The sequence below is a fragment of the Urocampus carinirostris genome, chromosome 13, assembly GCF_059441175.1.
Source record: "Urocampus carinirostris isolate Australia breed hairy pipefish chromosome 13, RoL_Ucar_1.0, whole genome shotgun sequence".
Taxonomy (NCBI): Eukaryota; Metazoa; Chordata; class Actinopteri; order Syngnathiformes; family Syngnathidae; genus Urocampus; species Urocampus carinirostris.
The window spans coordinates 21,450,551-21,466,197 of NC_142361.1; the positions used below are offsets into that span (position 1 = coordinate 21,450,551).

General features: G+C 40.1%; 1 protein-coding gene, 6 non-coding genes and 1 pseudogene across 8 annotated transcripts; 5 read left to right on the top strand and 3 right to left on the bottom strand.

Annotated features, from left to right (window-relative positions):
* Positions 1-43: 43 nt before the first annotated feature.
* On the top strand, positions 44-2,748 carry dnajc12 (DnaJ (Hsp40) homolog, subfamily C, member 12). 2 transcript variants are annotated; one of them, XR_015852431.1, is made up of 6 exons: positions 44-322; positions 683-761; positions 1,640-1,779; positions 1,864-1,993; positions 2,189-2,368; positions 2,468-2,748. XR_015852431.1 is itself a non-coding variant. In XM_088351177.1 (5 exons), exons 1-5 carry the CDS (start codon positions 245-247, stop codon positions 2,269-2,271), a joined length of 510 nt encoding a protein of 169 aa, XP_088207303.1. In that variant the 5' UTR covers positions 44-244; the 3' UTR covers positions 2,272-2,449. The 2 variants fall into 2 exon arrangements, 1 of the variants encoding a protein (XP_088207303.1); XM_088351177.1 differs by lacking the exon at positions 2,468-2,748 and having other exon boundaries at positions 2,189-2,449.
* A 1,573-nt stretch (positions 2,749-4,321) lies between these two features.
* On the top strand, positions 4,322-4,620 carry LOC148354063 (signal recognition particle RNA). The gene has a single exon (XR_015852608.1).
* Positions 4,621-7,333: 2,713 nt separating this feature from the next.
* On the top strand, positions 7,334-7,493 carry LOC148354064 (U2 spliceosomal RNA; annotated as a pseudogene).
* A 1,078-nt stretch (positions 7,494-8,571) lies between these two features.
* On the top strand, positions 8,572-8,870 carry LOC148354065 (signal recognition particle RNA). Its single transcript, XR_015852599.1, has one exon.
* Positions 8,871-10,900: 2,030 nt separating this feature from the next.
* Positions 10,901-11,199, top strand: LOC148354066 (signal recognition particle RNA). The gene has a single exon (XR_015852609.1).
* Positions 11,200-11,664: 465 nt separating this feature from the next.
* Positions 11,665-11,963, bottom strand: LOC148354067 (signal recognition particle RNA). The gene has a single exon (XR_015852605.1).
* A 1,284-nt stretch (positions 11,964-13,247) lies between these two features.
* Positions 13,248-13,546, bottom strand: LOC148354068 (signal recognition particle RNA). The gene has a single exon (XR_015852611.1).
* A 1,648-nt stretch (positions 13,547-15,194) lies between these two features.
* LOC148354069 (signal recognition particle RNA) lies at positions 15,195-15,493 on the bottom strand. Its single transcript, XR_015852594.1, has one exon.
* Positions 15,494-15,647: the final 154 nt, after the last annotated feature.

Sequence of the window (15,647 nt, forward strand, 5' to 3'; positions counted from 1 at the left end):
AAATGCATGTGCCTTTAAAATCCGTGTGTCGTAGAGTGAATGAGTCACTGGTATCTATCTTACGTCACACGGGACCGACCACAACTCAATTCGATCGTATTGTTGGCAAAAATAACTGACGAACATTGATTTTGACGCAATTACCGTTCAGTCGAATTGACAGCTAAAGGAAAAGTGCACGTAACGTTGTTACCAAAGGGTGTCGTAGATTCTCAAACTTTTGCAGAATCAACAGTTTTTTGAAATGGACGCCGTTTTGAACAGCAGACCTGAGGATTTAGAAGATTATTACGGTTTATTAGGATGTGACGAGTTATCATCGGTGAGTTGATGAAATGCCTGCTTGAAGTTGATAAAAAGTTGTATACCAGAAAACAAACTGATGCGAAAATCACAACTGGAAGTCTGTATTACAACCCTATATTGTGCAAGACGAATTTTCAAGCTTTGTGCAAACTCACTTCTTTTTAGTCACGAAAAAAATTTAAGCAGAGCTTTACTGGAAATTTGAGACCAAATACAGACTGAACATTAGTTTTTGAGGTTGAGTCTGTGTTAAGCATTGCAAACTCAAAAGCGTTCAGAGCTTTATTGCACTGTTACAGTGTTTGCATTCTAATTTGTGAGCAGTATTTAGCAAAAATCTAGCCGTCTGCAGCTCACTGAGCATTTCTCTTGGCAGACGGAACAGATTATCAACGAATACAAGATTAGAGCCTTGGCATGCCACCCAGACAAGAACCAAGACAACCCCAAAGCAGGTACAAGTGTTACTAATAGCACATATTACAAAAACAATCAAATTCAGCGAACCCTCGTTGCGATAGTTACATTTTTAAAATGAACTTGTGATAGACAGAATCCCTACATTCATTTTCCAAGCCGTTTATCCACACTAGCGTCGTGAGGGTACTAGAGCCCATCCCAGCTGACATCAGGCAGTGGATGCCCTGGGCTGGTTGCCAGCCAATCATTGGGCACACAGAGACAGACAACAAGTCATTCACACATTCATTCCACGGGACAATATAGTCACCCGTCATCCTGCCATGCACGTTTTTTGAAAGCAGGGAAAGTGAGAATGCAGGCAGGGTTAGAACATGCAACCCCACACAGGGAGGTCGGTATCTGGAATTAAACCTAGGACCTCTAAACTGTGAGGCAGATGTGCGGTGTAGGCAGAATCTGTGAAGTAGAAAGCTTTATTTGTTTTTTAAAATGATCATTCATTTAAATATGCATTGAAACCAGAAGAACACACCCTTTTTACAGGCGTAATAATTTGTTTAATAAATGAACTTAACTGTATTGTCAACTGCAGAACACCATGCAAATCAGTGAAGTAAAAAAAATACAAGTGAACTGCGTTATAGCCAGGGTTCACTGACATTTATTTTTTTAACAATGGTGTTAAAAGCTGGTTGTATGTTTTTGGTTGAATATATCAGAATCACCGTTTTTATGGAACATACAATATACGCACAATATTTGTCTCCACAACCTACTCAAGAAACATAAAAGATAATGGCCAAAATCGCAAGTGTTACCAGGAAATCTTGCGGGCCACTGTCAGAGCCAATGTCAATGTTTCAAAATATTACTATATTTTACGTGGATTTATTTGTTTTATGTCTGGAAGTGAAAGAGTTCCAAATGCTACAAGAAGCCAAAGAAGTTTTATGCAGTGAGCCTAAAAGAAAGAACTACGACCTATGGAATAGAAGTGGGGTCGCTATCCCATTCCATGACTGGTTAGCCTTGAAGGATTCTGTCAAAACGGTAATGTTTTTTTTCCTTTTTTTGGTAAGTTCAATGTTCAAGAGGATATTGGTATATTGAACATATCTTGGAAAATGTTTGCAGTCGATGCATTGGGCTGTGAGAAATAAGAAGGAACCCATGCTGGAAGCGGCAGGGGCAGAAACAAAACAAGCTACGGATGTTGAGGATTGCCAGCAAGAAGCCCCATCAAGTGAAGAAATGCTATCCTCAAGTAATCAATTTACATTCAACCACAATTATTTAAGGAGTGTAATGATGAATTTCTTTGTCATGGAGTTCTATTGGTAATCATGCATGTTCAGTCCCTCCTGAAATATTACCCAAATGGCTGACCTTGGGTATTCTTGTATTAGTTTAAAGAGCATGTTTAATGTCCCCAAACTAACCCTTTGTTGATATCATCTAGGTGATTACTGCCATCGCAGTTTCCGTTGGGCTGCTGACTCACCATCTAGCCTGCTGCAAAAGTTTCGAAATTATGAAATTTAAATGCGCTACACCAATCTTGTGGACATGATCGAGCTCTGGTGTCAGAAAAGTGTTAAGTGGACCCGTCACGTCCGGACTCCTCCCATATCATATTGATGTAATTGTATAAGCCTGTTTTTGTGTTTGTGATTCCAGTATTTAACATTGTGAAGTCATTAAATGGATCTGTTACTGTGAATTGTTTCACGTTTCACAGATCCCTTAATCACCGGGGTTGTCTAGGGAACGCTTCCTGTGGTGTGTCTTGAGCAAGTACAGCCTGGTAGCGCCCATCCATCTCCACACTGATTATTTGAAACAGATGGTCCAGTTTCCATGGTTACCAGTTGTAGAAGAAGCCTCCTGTCTCAGATACAGCACCTTCATCATGTGGTCACTGTTGTTGTTCTTGAAAGACTCTTTCATTCCAAAACTTTGAGTAGGCCTATTTTCTTCACATTCCCATTAATAAAACATTTGAAAACAATACATACATAAAAAAATGGCAATCAGCAATGGGAGCAGCACGCTGTAAGAATTCGCACGTACAAGGACAACAATCACTTTTATACCCGAAAGGAAGTTCCTGAGCCAAAACATAACCTAGGGAAATAAAAACAAGACAAACATTCTTATTAGAAGGGCAGAATGGAAAACCAAAACTTAAACTTCGATCAAAACGAAAAAAAAAGTACAGTCAAATGGAAATTTCTGTTGCACAAAAAACAGTTTAAATTGGTTTTAACAAGTACTAATATCGTTTAAGGCCACTTTCTAAATACAAATAAAATACAATTAAAACAATGAAGAAGCTGAAAAATGACTAAATCAATGAATAACAATGATAAGTCAAAGAATTATGGCTTAATACATGAATAAATTAAATAAGTAAACATATAAACAAAAACACGAGAATTAACAATTACTGATATCGTTCAAGGTCACTTTCTGACCACCAATAAAACTCAACTGAAACAGTGGAGTAGATGAATAATGACTGAATCAATTAATAAAATAACTCAAATAATTATGAATGATGTTTATGATTATGAATGAATCTAATTAGAACAACATAAATGAAGAAGTTAAACGTGACTGAAAAAAACATGGATATGTGACTTGCTGTTGACTGGTTTAGGATAGGTGCTGACTTCACAAATGTGTGGCCTTTAATACAACTAGTACAGTCTGTATGTGATCCCTTACCCACTAGAGGCGCCATATCCGTCGGTGTGTCTCGGGCAAGTACAGCCTGGTAGCACCCATTCCTCTTCAGGCCAATTAATGTTTCCAACTGGTCTCACACTGGGAACCTTTCACATGTTATGTCATACCTGTCAACCTGTACGTTTTTTGCCGTACAAAGTACGTTTATTATGCATTTTAAAACGGGTACGACGTACAAGGAAATCTGTACGGAAAAACGCAAATTTGTCAATGATGGGTATCATCCGGTATACACCGACTATCACGAAACGGCAAATCAATCAAGTCAAAAGAGTTCGCAGCGGAAGCCTCTATCTCGGTATTTTTTGTTTTCGTTGCAAACGAAGCGAGCGGTTTGATACTACTACTGTGCGGATGCGTCTGGGAATTTCCCATCATGCATCATACCGAAAAAAAGATATGGTGTACGCTTATTTTGTATTTTGTACGGTGAAATACAGTACGACAGTTTGTACGGGCATGGAGCCGTGGAGGTTGACAGGTATGTTATGTGAAAGTGCTAATCTCTGCACTACAAAATTGCAAGCATTTGACCAAAAGAAGATAGTTGTGTCCAATTTATATTGGTCAAATCTTAACATGTTTTTAAAATAAAATATGTTCAAAATTAAATTTTTAATGACACCAAATTAGATACAAAAAAATAATAAAGAAACTAGTTTTAAAAGGCCACACTGTGACTAAGAATAAAACAAAACTGAAACAATGGAGAACGCTGATTAATGACTGAATCAATAGAGGAATTGGATTATTCAATAGCATATCTGAAGTGCATACTAAATGCTGCACTTCAATGACGTCACGTACGTAAAGGGGAAAAGCACTATTGGTCTTGAGAGTTCTCGCCGGGTGCGGTGGCGCGCGCCTGTAATCCAAGTTCCCGGGAGGCTGAGGCTGGAGGATGGTTTGAGTTCAGGACTTCTGAGCTGCAGCGGACTATGTAGAGCGGGCGTCCGCGCTTAGTTCGGTATCGATATGGTGCTCCCGGGGGAGCTCGGGACCAGCAGGTCGCCTAAGGAGGGGTGCATCGGCCCAGGTCGGAAACGAAGCAGGTCAAAGCCCCCGTGCCGCCCAGTACCGGGATCGCGCCTGTGAATAGCCGCTGCAGTGCAGCCTGAGCAACATAACGAGACACAGTCTTTTATTTTATTTTATTTTTTAAAAAAGACATGAAAACAAACTCATATTATCATAATTCCCAAAACCCAAATGGGTGACTACTGAAATCATTTGTTTTATACCATACGTGTCAACCTCCACGGCTCCATGCATTTACAGACTTACAAAATACAAAAAAAAATCTTAAACCATTTTTTTTTCAAACGTGTTTATTTATGTAGTTTAATATGTTATATTGCACATCTGTTTCGTTATATCATATATATTGTTAATTTTAAATTAACATTTTGTTGTGAGATACAGAGTTGCTCGACATGAATGAGGTTTATTACAAAAAAAAATCAAAAATTGAGTAGCTTGGACGTTCAGTGTAGAAGGAAAATATACATGCAAATATCTCATCTCATCTCATCAGCCGTACCGCTTATCCTCATTAGGGTCGCGGGGGGGCTGGAGCCCATCCCAGCCATCTCCGGGCAGTGGGCAGGGGACACCCTGAACTGGTTGCCAGCCAATCGCAGGGCACACAGGGACAGACAACTCATTCGCTCATTCACACCTAGGGACAATTTGGACCGGCCAATTCACCTGAAATGCATGTTTTTGGAATGTGGGAGGAAACCGGAGTGCCCGGAGGAAACCCACGCAAGCACGGGGAGAACATACAAACTCCGCACAGGAAGTCTGGAGCTGGATTTGAACCCACGACAGGTTCCCATGACATGAACTGTGCCGCACAAGCGCTAACCACTGCGCTGCCGTGCTGACATGCAAATATAACTAAGTATAATACATTTTCTTATTCAAATTATTAATCCATTTTATGCATTAAATCCTTGTTGGTAATATACTGATAAAAGGGATAACCACAAACCTGTCTTTTATACTTCCTTTTTTTCTTAACTTCTTTATACAACAAAATAATTCGTAATATAATGCATCAAAGCAAGTGAGCCGTTTAAGAGCCGGCTCTCTTTAATGAGTTGAGCCGAAAAAGGCGGTTCTCTCAAAAGAGACGGACTTCCTTTCACTACGTCAAACCGCTCGCTTCGTTTGCAACGAAAAAAAAACCGATACCGAGATAGCGGCTTCCGCGGCGAGCTGGTTTGACTTCATTGATTTGCCGTTTCGTGATAGTCGGTGTATACCGGATGGTACCCATAATTCTTGTACGTCGTTCAAGTCTTAAAATGCATAATAAACGTACTTTGTACGGCAAAAACGTACAGGTTGACAGGTATGTTATATTGACTCTTACTGGGGAAACACTTTTGTGTCCGACTGAGCTGGAAAAAGATAGCAGGATCTTATTTTGGAGGAATTCTACACAAATCAGACATATTGCTAAGGAATTTAAAGGGACGGTATGTGATATTCAGTGTCTCCTAGTGGTACCAAAAAACAACTCAGTAAAAATAAACACATTATTTTGAATAATTGGCAAAAACAGGTACATGACCTATCACTAATTTGTTAAAGGTGGGGTGTGTGATTTATTTAGCGCTGTAAGCGTGATTTGAAGCCAGGAGATGGCGGCAGAAAATAACACATCATGTTAATTGTTCATTAATGAAAACATTTTAGACGCGATCAAATAAACTCTTCTTTTTTCATCTTTTTGGGGGTTTTGGTTGGTGTTTGGACTCTACTAAAAGTGGTCCTTTTCTTACTTTCACCATTTTTATGTGTTACTGACAAACAGAAAATTTAAAAAAAAAACAGCTGATAAAAGTAAAACAAAAGCAGATAGGTTCAATGGGCTCGTGTAAGGGCTCCTTGAACTCAGTTGGGCATTGTTAACACATATTTGTGGGGGCGGCAGTAGCTCAGGAGGTAGAGCGTTCGTTTTAGGATTAAGGGATCCCAATTTGAATCACGGCTTGTCCGTGTTACATGTCGAAGTGTCCTTGGGTAAGACATTGAACCCCCAATAAGCAGGTTAGCGCCTTACATGGCTGCACCGATCACGGCCGCTATTGGGAAATGTGAATCACAATGTAAAGCGCTTTGGGAAGTCATTGACTTGAAAAGCGCTATATAAATGGAGTTCATTTCTTTTCATTTCATTTCAACAAGGATCAAGCCGCATGTGGCTCTTGGCCAATAAGAATGCAGCTCTTTGCCTCATCATATTTTCTATATACTGTGACTCTTTGCCTTGTTTCATGTTAAGTTTTTTTTTGTGTGTATTGAGGGTGGACACTTTCCTTGAAATCAACACAAGAACCATACTTGTATTGTAAGGAAAAGAGTGTGTTATGGCAAATAATATGTTTTTAATTGTGTGTTTGTGTGTGTCTGTCATGGCAGGTCAGTGCGTGGTGTGGCTCTTTGACTCTCACAGTTAAAAATGTAGGCTCTTTGTGTCAAACTTGTTCACCACCCTTGTATTAGACCATACGGTGCCATTTAGTGGTCAAGTATAACACAATGTACCTTTAAAACAAAAGTCAACCTGAACACGTATTTTACTGGTTTTCTGAAGCAAATTGTTTTCATTGGTAATCAATGAAAGGGCGTGAGAAAGTATGATCTTGTCATTCTTAACGTCAATGCAAAATGGCTGACCAGGACTTCAATAATGTAGATTTTGCAGCTTAATTCAAATACAATTGACTACCGATTTTACTTGATAACATTGCATACCTACCGCATTAGTCCACCGCATCTAGCCCCATAAGAAAAAACTAACCGTACATATAGAATGCTTAGCTTGGCCTTTAGCAAGGCTTTGATGCTAGGTTCTTAGCTTGGCCTAGGCTTTGATGCTAGGTCCTTAGCTTGGCTTTGAACTTTGTTTTTTGATTTTTGCAATCCGGAGATGGAATAAGAGCTTGCTCTGTCCACTCCACGCATCGGCCCGGTATTGCAGTACCTCCGGGAACGGTGCATTCGCAATGATCGCAGCAAGGCTTTAGGGCCAGGACCTTAGCTTGGCCTTTTGGCTGGGAGTAAGTGTCCCGGCTCCTAGGCTTTGTAGCGTACTATGAACTGACCGATAACGGATAATGGATAATGAATAACGAAGATAGAACAATAACCCTTAAAAACCCCCATCTAGCCCCATAAGAACGCTTACTGCTCTTTTAAGAAAAAAAAAGATTTTTCAAATATAAACAACAAAAAGTCTTGACTCAAGACTAGTATTTTTATCTGGTTGATTGGTTGGTTGAATCCCTTAATTACTAGGGTTGTAGGGGCACCATTTCCTGTGGTGTGTCTTGGGCAAGTACATCATGGTGGCGCCTATCCCTCTCCAGGCATACATATGTTTCCACCAGGTCTAGTTTGCGTGTAAGGTTTTTGTCTACAGCTGCTTTATGTCTTTGTGCAAAAATGAACCACTCCAATGATCACATTATATTTCCGTTTTGACAAAAGTTTGCCACTTCTGGTTTTAAACAAGCGCATGTTTTGTTTTATATTCCGGAGACAGACTGTGTTTCAGCCATAAAAATAGAATGTGCAATAAAATTGACAGTTTTTAATGTCAAAAGGTTAACATGCATGGCATTTACAACTGATAGGCTCCCCGTTTTAAAGTACCCGCTGAATTCAAATTTAACTGACTACTGATTTTACTTGATAGCATTGCAGCCCTTTTGGAGTTTTTCTGCTTAGGGACTATACAAATAAACATGACTTGATACTGCGACATCTGGTGGTCAAAAATTACACAATGTCCATTCAAGTAAAATACTTTAATTATCTGTTACTTTGAAGGAGGTGACTCAAGTTCCAACATCGTTATTTTATGGTTTGGATTTTGAAAAGCACAGTCTCGTCTAAAACTCACCTGTCTCGCCCTGTGTTACTTGTGACGTCAAAGGTCTTAAAGTGTCTTAATCAGGTAAAAATTATGAAGGACATAAAAACAGTTTTCCGTTTTTTTACGGATAAAACCTCAAGAAGTAATTATAAAGGTGACGTCAGGGTTTTTTGTCATCAAAACCACTATTGGTCTCGCGAGTTCTCGCCGGGTGCGGTGGCGCGCGCCTGTAATCCAAGTTCCCGGGAGGCTGAGGCTGGAGGATGGTTTGAGTTCAGGGCTTCTGAGCTGCAGCGGACTATGTAGAGCGGGCGTCCGCGCTAAGTTCGTTATCGATATGGTGCTCCCGGGGGAGCTCGGGACCAGCAGGTCGCCTAAGGAGGGGTGCATCGGCCCAGGTCGGAAACGAAGCAGGTCAAAGCCCCCGTGCCGCCCAGTAGCGGGATCGCGCCTGTGAATAGACGCTGCAGTGCAGCCTGAGCGATATAACGAGACACAGTCTTTTTATTTTGTTTTATTTTTTCAAAAAGACACAAAAACAAACTCATATTATGATAATAATTCCCGAACCCATTTGTTGTAACTAATGAAATCATTATTGTTTGCTTTATACTGCCTCTTACTGGGGAAACACTCTTGAGTCCGACTGAGCTGGAAAAAGATAGATGGATCTTATTTTGGAGGAATTCTACACAAATTCAGACATATGGGACAGTGTGTAATATTCAGTGCCTCCAAGTGGTAGCAAAAAAAAATTAACTTAGTAAAAATAAACACATTTTGAATAATTGGCAAAAACAGATACATGGCCTATCATCAATTTGTTAAAGGTGGGGTGCGTGATTTAATCAACCCTGTAATTGTGATTTCAAGCCAGGAGATGGTGGCAGAGAATAACACATGATGTTCCTTGTTTGTAAATGAAAACATTTCTTAGATGCAATCAAATAAACTCTTCTTTTTTTCATCTTTTTGGGTGTTTTGGTTCGTGTTTGGACTCTACTAAAAGTGGTCTTTTAATTTGTGTGTATTAGGGTGGACACTTTCCTTGAAATCAACACAAGAACAATACTTGTATTGCAAGGAAAAGAGTGTGTTATGGCAAATAATATGTTTTAAATTGTCTGTGTTTGTGTGTGTCTGTCTGTCATGGCAGTTCAGTGCGTTGTGTGGCTCTTTGACTCTCACAGTTAAAAATTTCGGCCTTTTGTGTCAATTTGTTCGCCACCCCTGCATTAGACAATACAGTGCCATCTAGTGGTCAAGTATTACACAATGTAGCTTTAAAACAAAAGTCAACCGGAATACGTATTTTACCGGTTTCCTGAAGCAAATTGTTTTCATTGGTAATCAATTAAAGGGTCTGAGAAAGTATGATCTTGTCATTCTTACCGTCAATGCAAAATGGCTGACCTGGACTTCAATAAAATAGATGGATTTTGCAGCTTAATTCAAATACAATTGACTACCGATTTTACTTGATAACATTGCATACCTACCCCATTAGTCCACCGCAAACTAGCCCCATAAAAACACTTACTGCTCTTTTAAGAAAAAAAAATTCGAATATAAACAACAGTCTTGACTCAAGACTAGTATTTTTATCTGGTTGATTGGTTGGTTAGATCCCTTAGCCACTAGTGTTGTAGGGGCACCATTTTCTGTGGTGTGTCTTGGCCAAGTACAGCATGGTGGCGCCTATCCCTCTCCAGGCCAACATATGTTTCCACAGGATTGGGTAGGGTTACTTTAACTGGATTACTTTCCATTACTTTTGGATTACTCCAATACCAAATATGCTGATAAAAGACAAAATAAACTAAATTTGAATAAAATTATGACTCACAACACGTGGTAAGCTTTCTAACCTGGCTTTGATCTCTTTGATCTCAGGCAAAACTAACATAAAATGCGACACAAACAAAATGAAAATAAATCCAAACAGCTTGCCAACATCATTTTTGCCGTTCCATGTACTCGGTTACTCCCCAAGCCTGCACAAAATTTAGTAATATTATTCATATTTAGTTTCTTTTGTCTTTTATTAACATATTTGGTATTAGGTTAATCAAAAAGTAATTGAAAGTAATCCAGTTAAAGTAACCCTACCCAACCCTGTGTTTCCACCAGGTCAAGTTTGCGTGAAGGTTTTTGTATACGGATGTTTTATGTCTTCTCTATACAAATAAACATGACTTGATACAGCGATATCTGGTGGTCAAACATTACACAGTGTCCGTTCAAGGAAAATATTTTATCTGTTACTTTGAAGGAGCTGACTCAAGTTCCAACATTGTTATTTTATGGTTTAGATTTTAAAAAGCACATACCGGTAGTCTCGTCTAAAACTCACCTGTCTCACTCTGTGTTTTTTTGTGACGTCAAAGGTTTTAAAGTGTCTTAATTAGGTGAAAATTATGAAGGACATCAAAACTGTTTTGCGTTTTTTTTCACGGATAAAACCTCAAGAAGTAATCATAAAGGTGACATCAGGGTTTCTTGTAGTCAAAGCCACTATTGGTCCCGCGGCTTCTCGCTGGGTGCGGTGGCGCGCGCCTGTAATCCAAGTTCCCGGGAGGCTGAGGCTGGAGGATGGTTTGAGTTCAGGGCTTCTGAGCTGCAGCGGACTATGTAGAGCGGGCGTCCGCGCTAAGTTCGTTATCGATATGGTGCTCCCGGGGGAGCTCGGGACCAGCAGGTCGCCTAAGGAGGGGTGCATCGGCCCAGGTCGGAAACGAAGCAGGTCAAAGCCCCCGTGCCGCCCAGTAGCGGGATCGCGCCTGTAAATAGACGCTCCAGTGCAGCCTGAGCAATATAACGAGACACAGTCTTTTTATTTGTATTATATATATATATATATAAATATATATATATATATATATATATATATATATATATATATATATATATATATATATATATATATATATATATATATATATATATATATATATATATATATATATATATATATATATATATATATATGTATGTTCTCCCCGTGCTTGCGTGGGTTTCCTCCGGGCACTCCGGTTTCCTCCCACGTTCCAAAAATATGCATTTCAGGTGAATTGGCCGGTCCAAATTGTCCCTAGGTGTGAATGAGCGAATGAGTTGTCTGTCCCTGTGTGCCCTGCGATTGGCTGGCAACCAGTTCAGGGTGTCCCCTGCCCACTGCCCGGAGATGGCTGGGATGGGCCATTTATATTTATTTGAAAAAAAAAAAAGAAATACAGGTTTGAGTGGTTGGTGCCAAAGAATACGTTTTGTGTGTTTTTTTGTGAAAATACAGCAAAAATAAAAGACTGTGTCTCATTGTATCGCTCAGGCTGCACTGCAGCGTCTATTCACAGGCGCGATCCCACTACTGGGCGGCACGGGGGCTTTGACCTGCTTCGTTTCCGACCTGGGCCGATGCACCCCTCCTTAGGCGACCTGCTGGTCCCGAGCTCCCCCGGGAGCACCATATCGATACCGAACTTAGCGCGGACGCCCGCTCCACATAGTACGCTGCAGCTTAGAAGTCCTGAACTCAAACCATCCTCCAGCCTCAGCCTCCCGGGAACTTGGATTACAGGTGCGCGCCACCGCACCCGGCGAGAACTTGCAAGACCAATAGTGGTTTTGATGTATATTAACAAAGCCCAACTGATTTCAAAGAGCCCATATGCCTTTTTAATTGCAGCCATCCGCGTTTATTTGACTTTTATGAGCCATTTTTCTTTATTTCTGAAAGTCAGTAAAGCATAAAAATGGTGAAAGTAAGAAAAGGACCACTTTTAGTAGAGTCCAAACACCAACCAAAACCCCTAAAAAGATGAAAAAAGAAGAGTTTATTTGATCGCATCTAAGACATATTTTTATTCATAAACAATTAACATCATGGATTATTCTCTGCCGCCATCTCCTGGCTTAAAACCATGATTGCTGCGTCAATTGAATCCCGCACCCCACTTTCAGTTCATGTACTTATTTTTGCCAATTATTCTAAACAATAATTCTGTATTGTCTAATGCAAACAAAAACCAGTGCCAAATGAGCACAGTGTAGCAGCAAGATGCTGGACAGACATTGCGACGACTACTTGGTACAAAGTCCGCTATGTAAAATGGATACACATTTCTCGAACTGTGAATTTTTATACATTTTTAAGATGGGGTGTGTTGTTTGAGGTGTCCTTAAAAAGTTAAAAGTGAGATATTTTCTCTATTAAGTACAGTATGTGTAAACAATGCCCTACTGAGTTCAAATAGCCCTTATACGAGCCCATTGCGCCTATCTGCTTTTATTTTACTTTTATCAGCCTTTTATTCAATTTCTGTTTGTCAGTAACGCATAAAAATTGTGAAAGTAAGAAAAGGACCACTTTTAGTAGAGTCCAAGCCCCAACCAAGTCCCCAAAAAGATGAGAAAAGAAGAGTTTATTTGATCGCGTTTAAGAAATGTTTTCATTTATAAACAATTAACATCATGTGTTATTCTCTGTTGCAATCTCCTGGCTTAAAATCACGATTACAGCGCTAATTAAATCCCACACCCCACCTTTAACAAATTGGTGATAGGACATGTACCTGTTTTTGCCAATTATTCAAACTAATGTGTTTATTTTTACTGAGTTAGGTTTTTTGCTACCACTTGGAGGCACTGAATATCATACACTGACCCTTTAAATTCCGTAGCAAAATGTCTGAATTTGTGTAGAATTCCTCCAAAATAAGATCCAGCTATCTTTTTCCAGCTCAGTCGGACTCAAGAGTGTTTCCCCAGTAGGAGGCAAGTATAAAGCAAACAATGATTTCAGTAGTTACAACAAATGGGTCTCAGGGATTATTATCATAATATGAGTTTGTTTTTGTGTATTTTTGAATGAATAAAATAAATTAAAGGACTGTGTCTCGTTATGTCGCCCAGGCTGCACTGGAGCGTCTATTCACAGGCGCGATCCCGCAACTGGGCGGCACGGGGGCTTTGACCTGCTTCGTTTCCGACCTGGGCCGATGCACCCCTCCTTAGGCGACCTGCTGGTCCCGAGCTCCCCCGGGCGCACCATATCGATACCGAACTTAGCGCGGACGCCCGCTCTACATAGTCCACTGCAGCACAGAAGTCCTGAACTCAAACCATCCTCCAGCCTCAGCCTCCAGGGAACTTGGATTACAGGCGCGCGCCACCGCACCCGGCGAGAACTCGCAAGACCGATAGTGGTTTTGATGACAAAAAAACCCTGTTGTTACCGTTATAATCACTTCTTGAGGTTTTATCCGTAAGAAAACGGAAAACAGTTTTGATGTCCTTTATAATTTTTACCTGATTAAGACCCTTTAAGACATTTGACGTCACAAGGAACACAGGGTGAGACAGGTGAGTTTTAGACGAGACTATGTGCTTTTCAAAATCTAAACCATAAAATAACAATGTTGGAACTTGAGCCAGCTCCTTTAAAGTAACAGATAATAAGTATTTTCCTTGAACAGACACTGTGTAAAATTAGACCACCAGATGTCGCTGTAGTCAAGTCATGTTTACTTGTAAAGTCCTTAAACCCAAAAAATCTAAAGGGCTGCAATTGTATCTAGTAAAAACGGTAGTCAATTGGATCAGCAGCAATCAGCAGCAAAATCCCCCTACTTTTTGATGTCAAGGGCAGCCATTTTTTTTCAACAAAACATGTACCGTAGGCTACTATCAGTGGAGACCCGTTTTTTTTTAAAGAAAAAAATAATCAGTTTGTCAGTAAAGCATAAAAATGGTGAAAGTAAGAAAAGGACCACTTTTAGTAGAGTCCAAACACCAACCTCAACCCCCAAAAAGATGAAAAAAGAAGAGTTTTTTCGATTGCATTTAAGACATGTTTTTATTCGCAAACAATTAACATCATGTATTATTCTCTGCCGCCATCTCCTGGCTTAAAACCATGATTACAGCGTCAATTGAATCCCGCGACCCACTTTCAGTTCATGTACTTATTTTTGCCAATTATTCAAAACAATAATTTTGTATTGTCTAATGCGAACGAAAACCAGTGCCAAATGAGCACAGTGTAGAGGCAAGATGACAGACAGACATTGCGGCGACTACTAGATAAGAAGTCCGCAATTCTCGACTTGTGAATTTTTATATTTCTAAGATGGGGTGTGTTGTTTGAGGTGTCCTTAAAAAGTTGAAAGTTAGTTATTTTCTCTATTAAGTATAGTATGGGTCAACAATGCCCAACTGAGTTCAAAGAGCTCTTACAAGAGCTTTTATTTTACTTTTATCAGCCGTTTTTTTTAAAATTTCTGTTTGACTGTAATGCATAAAAATGGTGAAAGTAACTAAAAGACCACTTTTAGTATAGTCCAAACACGAACCAAAACCCCCCAAAAGATGAAAAAAATAAGAGTTTATTTGATCGTATCTAAAAAATGTTTTCATTTATAAACAATTAACATCATGTGTTATTCTCTGCCACCATCTCCTGGCTTAAAATCACGATTACAGCGTTAATTAAATCCCGCACCCCACCTTTAACATATTGGTTTGATAGGTCACGTACCTGTTTTGTCCAATTATCCAAAATAATGTGTTTATTTTTACTGAGTTAAGTTTTTTTTGCTACCACTTGGAGGCACTGAATATCACACACGTAGCAATATGTCCGAATTTGTGTAGAATTCCTCCAAAATAAGATCCAGCTATCTTTTTCCAGCTCAGTCGGACTCAAGAGTGTTTCCCCAGTAAGAGACAGTATAAAGCAAACAATAATGATTTCAGTAGTCACAACAAATGGGTTTTGAGAATTATTATGATAATGAGTTTGTTTTCGTGTCTTTTTGAAGAAATAAAACAAAAAAGACTGTGTCTCGTTATATCGCTCAGGCTGCACTGCAGCGTCTATTCACAGGCGCGATCCCGCTACTGGGCGGCACGGAGGCTTTGACCTGCTTCGTTTCCGACCTGGGCCGATGCACCCCTCCTTAGGCGACCTGCTGGTCCCGAGCTCCCCCGGGAGCACCATATCGATACCGAACTTAGCGCGGACGCCCGCTCTACATAGTCCGCTGCAGCTCAGAAGTCCTGAACTCAAACCATCCTCCAGCCTCAGCCTCCCGGGAACTTGGATTACAGGCGCGCGCCACCGCACCCGGCGAGAACTTGCAAGACCAATAGTGGTTTTGATCACAAAAAAACCTGACGTCACTTTTACAATCATTTCTTGAGGTTTTATCTGTAAATAACTCCAATAGTGGATTTCATTTCAAAAGGCCCTGACGTCACCTTGATAATGACCAGTGTTGGGCAT

Coding starts and splice junctions, on each gene's coding strand:
- dnajc12 (XM_088351177.1), top strand. CDS start 245: ATGGACGCCGTTTTGAACAGCAGACCTGAGGATTTAGAAGATTATTAC. Junction 762..1,639: donor CCAAGACAACCCCAAAGCAG/GTACAAGTGTTA, acceptor TATGTCTGGAAG/TGAAAGAGTTCCAAATGCTA. Junction 1,994..2,188: donor TGAAGAAATGCTATCCTCAA/GTAATCAATTTA, acceptor GATATCATCTAG/GTGATTACTGCCATCGCAGT.